Below are 9,551 nucleotides of genomic sequence, written 5' to 3' on the forward strand. Positions count from 1 at the left end.
CCGGGTGTAAAAGTAACCATTGTCCAACCAATCAGGATTAAAAAGTGTCATGGCAACGAATTGTTTCAGACCCGTCAAAGAAAGTGGTTTAATGTTCAGTGTTTACTGATAACCTTCCTACAGAGAGTCTTGGGCCGCACCTTTGGTGTACAAAGGTTACTGACCTACTGCAAGTTCTCGACTGACGTGACTGATAGCTAATCTCATTCCATTCCAGTACTTACACTTACCTCCTGCTGGAGGAACACGTAACACTTACCGCTCCCCACGTCATGGCGACACTCGCAATTCTCGGCATCATCTCGCTTCTCCTTGTTGGCCACACGTCTGCCAAATCGGCTTTCAAAGTGGTTGACTGCAGTGAGTGTTTTTTGGTTCCGTACTTGATTCTTGTATTTTAAATATGAACCTTTCTGCTCCTTCCTGTATAGGAATAATTGGGTTCAGGGATGATAATTCTAGCTTGATTGTTGTTTAACGCCGCACCCAACAAGATCCCAACTACATTACGGCGGTCTGTCAGTAATCAAGACTGGACCAGACAATCCAGTGATCAACAGCATGGGTGCGCAATTGGGATACGATGACACGTGCCCACCAAGTCAGTGAGCCTGACCAAACGATCCAGTTAGTCGCCTCATACAACAAACATGGGTTACTGAAGATCAATTCTAACCCGGGGTCTTCACTGGTTGGATTATAGCTGTAGCACAAACATGTTTATAGTACTCCCTTTCATATCTTACATGTTCATCATAAATATATTTCTGTAGGCTTACATTATTACAACCAACACACGCTGCATGTATCCTACGGCTAAAACTAGTCCATAAATGGTTTCTTAACACAAAGGTGGAAAAACTATCGCCAGTAAATTATATCATCCGAAAGACATTTTCCGTTTATCAATCCATTCATTCAGGTCAAAACAAGACTCAAGAGCTGCTGTCGATCACAGACGCCCATCTGGATCCCACGTCTGTAGTCATTCCAGGCAACATCACGGTATGGGGGGCGATCAACATCTCTCAACCCATCGAGGGCAACATTACCGCGGACGTGACGATCGAGAGGAAGTTGGGGTTCTTCTGGCTGGAGATAGAAACCCTGTAGGTTTGGAAACGTTCTTTGATCCTAATGGGTCAGTGAGATAGTGAGTTAAGTTTAACGCCATTTTGAACAGTATTCTCTTTCTATCACGGCGTGTCTTCAAGATGTGTGATGATTGAATGTTACTTGACGCCCCACTCAGCACTATTCCAGCTATATGGTTCCGGTCTGTCAATAATCGAATCTGGACTAAACAATCTTGTGATCAACAGCATAGAACTACGCAGCTGGGAGTAAGTGAGTTTAGTTTTACCCCGCACTCAGCATTTTATTCAAGCCATATGGCGGCGAGTCTTGACCAGACAATCCAGTGGTCAAAAGCATGAACATCGATCTAAGCAACTGGTATACGGTGACATGTGTCAACCAACTCAGCGAGCCTGACCACCCGATCCCGTTAGTCGCACACAACTGGGATACGATGACATGTTTCAATCAAGTCAGCGAGCCTGATCACCCGATCCCGTTAGTGGCCTCTGACGACAAGCATGGGTTGCTGAAGACTAATTTTAACCCGTATCTTCACGGGCTAAACGTGTGAAGAATGCAAAGAAATGATGCACTTCTTGGATTTCCACTTTGATGAAACCCGGTGCTGAGCACTGCTACAATGCATCTCAAAGTCACGCGTTTGATTCCCTACATGGGTACAATGTCCGAAACCCATTTCAGATGTCCCGGTTGTGATGTTGTTGAAATCTGTTTCACCTCACCCTCTCATTCCTGAATCATACAAATATAAATTGATAATGGGATCTGTCTATCAATCAAACCGAAACATGAGTCTCATTAACCTATTCAGACAATGACCTACTTTTCAGCCGATCCGAATTTTCTCGTGTGGAAGTGAAAATAGACATCATAAACAACTATGGTTACACTGAATTCCAATTTCTTGTATCATTAGAAAATGGTATTGACAACTGAATTTTAATTTTAAACTTTAATAACATCGTATTTCTATATTTTATGGCGAGGTGTAGGCAGCATGACATCATTAGCATCGATCTTCGAAATTAAGAGGAATGTATTCCCTTCGTGAATGGTATAAATTTGATCAATCAGTTATACTATGCCCCACAGAGTACACTAAGTTAAGCTGAATGAGTATACTTTTACACCGCTTTTAGCCGGTAATACGGCGTGGGCATCAGAAATGAACTTCATCCATTGTACCAAAGTGGGGAATCGAACTGGGTCTTCAACACGACGAGAAAACGCTTTAACAACTATGCTACCCCAGCCCCAAGCTGCCGACCGGATCAATGTTTTATGAAAACAATTATCTATTTGGTAAGAGCTCCGCCCGTAAACCCCGCTTGAAATGTATTCTATTTATTATGATTATTTCAAGGGGTTAGGGTTTAGGTTTAGCGTTTAGATTTAGCATTATGTTAGGTTTAGGGTTAGGGAAGGCTTTCTATAATAAAACCCAATCTATTCTTATCATAAATCGTAGGCATAGAATGCTAAAAAAACCGGGGGTTATGGGCGGAAATCTTTCCTTTTGAATCATTATCAATACATTAATTTTCCAGCAAATATGATTTATGCGACCTGATTGGCCCTGACGTGAACAAGACTGTGAAATGTCCGAAAGAGCTTGAGGAGAACGACATTCCATGTGAGTGTCCCTTTCCACCAGGGATATACGCCCTGAAGCACCATGAGCTCTTCACCATAAAGAAGATCAGCGAAAATCTTCAGTGGTTAGTGAAGGTGAGTGTAACAAGTGACATATCTATTATTACCAAATTTGTTGGATACACAGCATACAGTATCTGGAATGGATTCACTGAATTTGTGTGCTTTTGAAAACTTTATATTTGTGGGGTTTTTTGGATTATTTCCATGTAAATTGGACATTCTGGACATTATTACCTGTAATCATACCCAAGCTACAGTTGATGGGCTATTGTATTGATCTGAGCAACCCAAGCCAGACCATGGACACACATGACAAGATTGTGTATACAAGGCAACAACTTGGCAACATTGGCCAAGCAAGCTTATGCTTTGAAAAGCCAGCCTATCTAGAAACTCCTGTTGATTTTACATCTAAAGTGGGCTTATGCGTCGAAAAGAAAACAAGGAGACGTGTTAAGGGAACGACAAGGCGGGGTTGTAGAGCCGGGCGGAGGAAGCAGCATAGGATAGCTGTGGTCTGCACAGCTAGGCTTGGACAGTGTTCACAAAGTGGTCAAGGTGTTAACAGATCCAATCTTATAACGGTACATCCAAAGGCAGTTTCACATTATGTTCGTATTGCTGTATTTAACGCCCGATCAGCCAGGAGCAAAACAAACGAGATTTCTGACTTCCTCTTGGATGAGAATATTGACATGCTGTTTATAACTGAAACCTGGTTTCATCCAACTCGTGATGATGCCCTTGTGGCTGGTATGACGCCAGATGGATTTGTTTGCAAACATGTTCCACGGTATGGTAGAGGTGGAGGTGTAGCCGTGATTTACAAAAGTGATATGTGTGTCAGTCTTAGAATGTCAGATACTGTATTCACATCGTTTGAACATATTGATGTGACATTATCATCTTTTAACACTACAGCCAGGATTATGTGCCTGTACCGTCCACCTCCTTCCTCCAAAAACAACTTATATTCTATGAATTCGACGAGGATGTGTCTAAACTATTCTCAGCACATAATAACAACACTGTATATATTGGTGATTTCAATATCCATTTTGATGAGGTCAACAAACCTGAGGTCCGTAAAGTCAAGACACTCCTGTCCTCTCATGATCTGCACCAGCATGTATCCAGTGCAACACATCGGTCAGGACACATTCTAGACTGGATTGTGAGTTCTAATCTTTATCTCATTCAGTCAGTTGTCGTTGAAGACAAACTCCTGTCAGATCACTACATAGTGTTCACAACGCTCAACAGGCAGAGACCTGAACTCAATAGGACTATAAGCACATCCAGGAATGTGAAAGCCATTGACCTCGAGAATTTCTCGAGTGACTTGTCACACCTGTTATCTCAAGGTGATGGTACAGGTGATCATTTGAAATGACTCGTCATTATAATGATGTGCTCAGTTCCGTGTTGGAAAAACATGCTCCCTTAAAAGTTAGAAGGTTTACTCACAAGCCAGGGTGTGCCTGGTACTGTGAAGCCATTCGCGGTGCCAAGCGTGAGCGACGCTGCGCTGAAAGGAGATGGAGAAAGTCGGGACTGGACGTGGATCGCCAGATCTACAAGTCCTGTCGGCACAAAGTCTCAAAGATTATTGAGGAGCGTAAAAGGAACTTTTTAAAGCAAAAAGTCTCAGTTCTCCAAGATAAGCCGCGACAGCTATCAAAGTTTGTTGACTCTCTTCTTGGTAAGAAGAGAGAAGAGGTTATTCCTCAGTGTGATGATCTCGACAAACTTGCTGAAACCTTCAATGACTTTTTCAAGGATAAGGTTCTGAACATAAGAAAACACCTTGATTCCTTTGCACCTCCGGATCATGTGTCTGATACGATGGTATTTGATGGCCTCCCTCTCCAGGCCTTTGAACCATATTCCCAAAGTGATGTTTTGGCTATTATCAAGTCTTCAGCTAAGACCACTTGTGAATCTGATCCTATGCACGTTGATTCTTGTGATTACATACATAATCAACAAAAGCTTAACAACAGGTACATTTTCTCGAATCTCTGAAGAATACTATAATTAAACCTCTCATCAAAAACAAACAAAACCATGGATAGTTCACTCTTAAAGAGCTATAGACTGGTCTCAAATCTTAGTTTCTTGTCTAAAGTCATAAAGCGAGCAGTGTCTAAGAGATTAACGGATCACATTTCATCCAACAATATCCCTGACCCATTCCAGTCAGCATACAGACCATTCCACTCTACTGAGGCCATTCTCCTTCGTTTAGTGAATGATCTCAGAATGATCCTGGACAGTGGCAATATGGCGGCATTAGTCCTACTCGACCTAAGTGTCGGGTTAGACACGGTTGACCACAAGTGCCTGTTACACACATTGGAACATGAAGTGGTGTCAAAGGACTAGCACTCAGCTGGTTCTCCTCATATTTGAACCAGCGAACACAGGGTGTAAAAGTTCAGAACCATACATCTGACAAAGTAGAGTTAACATGTGGCGTGCCCTAGGGCTCGGTTCTTGGTCCTATTCTCTTCTTGCTGTATTTAAACTCTCTCCCCGCGGTTATTGACTCTCATGACAGTGGGCACTATGCCTATGCTGATGACAATCAGGTTACCAGAATTCTTAATCTGCAATCTCCAGTCACTGATCTGCAGATCATAGACAGTTGCGTTTCCGACATAAAGACCTGGATGAACACAAGGAAACTCCAGCTGAATGATGACAAAACAGAGTTGCTCGTCCTTGGAAATTCCAAACAGCTGCTGAAAAACTCCATCTGCAATGTGAAGATTTCAACATATCACATTCAACCTTCCCCTGTCACTAAGGATCTTGGAGTATATCTTGATGCCAGTTTGTCTTTGGAATCGCAAGTCAACCATCTTCATAAGAACTGTCACTTTTATCTGCGAACCATCAGTTCCATTAGAAATCTCATCACAACAGAATGTGCTCATTCTTTGGTTCGATTCATTATACTCTCTCTCGACTCGACTATTGCAACAGTCTGCACTTTGGCATCAGTTCAACTCAACTTCAGAAACTTAAAAAATTACAGATACACTGGTTGCCTGTCAAATTCCGGATTGACTTCAAAATTCTATGTATCACTTTCAAAGCTCTACATGGATAAATACCTGAATACCTCTCCAGCCTTCTGTGTCAGTACATCCCAACCCGACCATTACGATCCCAGAATCAAAAGCAACTTGTCATTCCTAAAGTTCGACTCTCATCCTATTAGAAAAGATCATTCCAACACGCAGCCGCCAGTCTCTGGAACAACTTGCCCACTCACATCAAGAATGCTGAGTCTTTGACGCATTTAACGCATTTAAATCGTCTTGCCTATTACTAGACTTTCTATGTTCAGTTGTCTGTCTGTAAATAGTTTTAACTATTTTCTTCTCCTATAGTATTGTAGCGCCATGAGGGGGTATTAGTACCTGGATGTAGCGCTATATAAATACCCACATCATTATTATCATATTATTACATATCCAGGGACCCGTGAAGATCCGGGTTAGAATATTGATCTTAAGTAACCCATACTTGTCGTAAGGGGCGACTGACGGGATCTGGGCCTTGATTTTGGAAGCTCTCTTAGTGCTAAAATAGTCGTAAGTTAATGTTAAGATATGGGACTTACGACTATCTCAGCGCTAAGAGAGCTTCGAAAATCTAGGCCCGGGTGGTGAGGCTCGCTGTCGTGATTGACACATGTCATCGTATGCCATTTGCGTAGATTGATGCTCATGCTGTTAAACACTGGATTGTCTGGTCTAGACTCGATTATTTACAGACCGCCGCCAAATAGCTGGAATATTGCTGAGTGCATCGTAAAACTAAACTCACTCACTCACATATCCAGGTCGTGTGGTGTAGTTGTACCGCAAGGTGTGTATGGTCTGATGATCCAAGATCATCCAACAATGGTAGTGGTTATCCGGGCGAATCACCAGCTGTGGTATCATGCCAAGTAGCATTAGTGCCTTACCACTATCACCATCACGTTTTATGTACTTCTCCGCTGTGTTGAAAGTCTTCTCCGCTGTGTTGAAAGTCTTCTTCACTGTGTTGAAAGTCTCATAAGTGTTTTCAATTCCATGCACATATCGTAAACAGGAACTGCATGCATAGCTCCTACGATTTAAGACATCAAAGAACTCGGCCAATGTGCGAGGAATAGTTATCATGTTAAGCAGCACGTGCATTTCGTGTGAAACAGTACTTCCATGTGCCCAACATGTGATGCAGCACTTTTACGTGTCCCTCATGTGAGACACCATTTTCACGCGTCCTTCTTGCGAGTCTGCGCCTTTACGAGCCCTTCATGCGATGCAGCAATTTCACGTGCCTTTCATGAGATACCACTTTCAGGTTCCCTTCATGCGAGACACACCTTTCACGAGCCCGTCTTGTGAGAAAACATTTGCTGGCTGTGGGAATATCCCAGCAAACAATTTCACGTTGTCACAACGTTATACTTTCGTTAACAACGGTATTATGTGGACTCCCATTTACGTTGTCACAACGTTGTGACCTGTCCGTGTGATACGTCATTTTTACGTCGCCTCAAGGTTTCTGATGCTGTAGCTGAATAGTGAAGAAAGAATCACAAAGTGAACAGTTTTGAAGAAAACTCTATCGTGACAAGAAACGTTGTTACAAGTTACGTTGTGAGGAGCCCAACGCATAACGTTTCCTCAACGTAAATTTGCAACGTTGGTATTACGTTGCGACATAACGTTATGAAATGACGTAATACTTAACATTGTTACAACGTTGTGTCATGACGTTACCAATCTTCAACCTTCCCACAACTTTGCGAAAACGTTGTGAGTTAGCTGGTATACTGGTTGAGTTCAACGGCTCTGAAATGCTCCAGTGGTGATTGTATGGCTGCTTCTTACAGTAGCATATATTTTATGAAAATGGTTGCGGATAGGGTGAGTCCGTCTTGCAAGGAAGCACTTGCACGTTCCCATCCTGTAAAGCAGAATTTCCACTTGTCCAGGCTGTGTATTGCATACATCACATACTCAATGTTTAGAAGAAGTCGTGACTTACTGGTGCTTTATTAATGATAAATGCGGGATATAGTAGTCTGTTCAGGATGCAATAATTGTTTCATTCATTAAATAGTGCAGGCCATAGGCCAATGATACGTTAAAGTGTTTACAAATGTAGAGACATATGTACATATAACAGGAACGCTGTTTATGTACACGTAGATCTAAGTTGCATGCCATTGTAGATAAAAGTGTCTGAGCTTTGTAAAGAATGTACATTCACTGAAGACGTTGGCATGGAAGACGTTGAGATGGATTTACATAGACGTTCTGAGTCTGTCTCTATATCACATTGTGTCTCTATATCAACCGACTCACTATGACTGGGTATTTCATACTTAATGTTTTGTCCAGGGCGATTATCGATTGACGCTGAAGCTGGAGGACTCAGGAACGGATGACGAACTTTCCTGTCAACAGATATTCGTATCGCTAACAGACGGAGCACCGACAACACCAAAGCCACATTGCAGTTTTTGGACTGTATCTTTGGCTGAAGATGCTTAAATAAGGACAACGTAACACCGAGAGGAGACTGTGGTTTCTAATAAATATGGAAAGGGGGGTTTGTGTCGCTTTGACTTATTTCAGGCGTGATTCATATTAGAAAATTCGAGTTCTTTACTTGGTCAAGTAGTCTGGAAACCATTTGCAAAGCTGAGTCACTTGCTGAACAAAATTCGGATGTTCTGATAGTTATGCATCTGCCAACGATTAGGTTACGAACTTAACCAGACAAACATAAATAAAGGACTAGAAATCGAAATGGACTTTACACATCGAATCCATGTGGAGAATAGAGAGAGATTTTCATGTCAGCTCTCTGTCGTCACGAAATAGTACCCACAATATATGGATCTGAACGACCATATTAATTAAATATCGTTATTATATTTATTTGAGCAAATTTAATTATGCAAATGTCACCGTTGATGCCCCGTATCTTCCATCGTTACATAATCAGTTCAGCGGAAAACACTCGAAATAAATTGGTTTGTATCAAATATGGTATATATGTATGTGTATAACTAATAACTTGTGTTATTTGATGTGATAGTGCTTTTCATTGTAAACATATTTTAATGTTCAAATGCGTTTATATAAATGCTTAGAAATATTACTTCGTATTTATGTCTATATGTGTAAGCTTGGTCTCGTCAATGTTTGGTATAGATATAGCCAATGAGAGGATAAATTTGAACTCACACACTCCCACAACAAGTTGACGCGCACAAATCTGTTCAAAGTGATAACCAACACTCACTCACTCACTCAATGAACACGCGCACAGATTTGTCATCTGTAGTTGTATTCACTTCCCACTAACCCACCTGGAACCGTTAGGGTTAATGTGATAGTTATAGTTAATCACATTCATGATTGTTCTCATGCATTTTGATCATGGTTTCAAATAATTCATACCGTACGAAAAATTGGTTAGTTCTTCAGTTACATATTCGTTGTAAACATCTTCGGAGAAGTCACTAAAAATCACAAAATTGACACTTCAGAAGCTTGTTCCCTCTAAGATGACACCCTATGGTGTTAAAGAAGTTTGAATCCATCTTCAATGTGGCTGCACGACTACCATATTAACAAAAAAAATATTGTAACCATTGTCAGCCCTTTTTTGTTTAAATGCAATGAAATTTTGTAAATGTTTAGTCGGGATTGAAGTTTACCAAGAAGACTAATAATTCGTTTTCCGCATCGTTGTATTTGGCACTATGTACATCTAGA

General features: G+C 41.3%; 1 protein-coding gene across 1 annotated transcript; it reads left to right on the forward strand.

Moving 5' to 3' along the window:
* Positions 1-221: 221 nt before the first annotated feature.
* Positions 222-8,375, forward strand: LOC124256465 (ganglioside GM2 activator-like). Its single transcript, XM_046690455.1, has 4 exons — positions 222-360; positions 923-1,109; positions 2,649-2,829; positions 8,166-8,375. The coding sequence occupies exons 1-4, from the start codon at positions 273-275 to the stop codon at positions 8,316-8,318; spliced, it is 609 nt and encodes a 202-aa protein (XP_046546411.1). The 5' UTR covers positions 222-272; the 3' UTR covers positions 8,319-8,375.
* Positions 8,376-9,551: the final 1,176 nt, after the last annotated feature.

Source organism: Haliotis rubra, unplaced genomic scaffold (genome assembly GCF_003918875.1).
Source record: "Haliotis rubra isolate DU_JTF1 unplaced genomic scaffold, ASM391887v1 Scf629, whole genome shotgun sequence".
NCBI classification, from domain to species: domain Eukaryota; kingdom Metazoa; phylum Mollusca; class Gastropoda; order Lepetellida; family Haliotidae; genus Haliotis; species Haliotis rubra.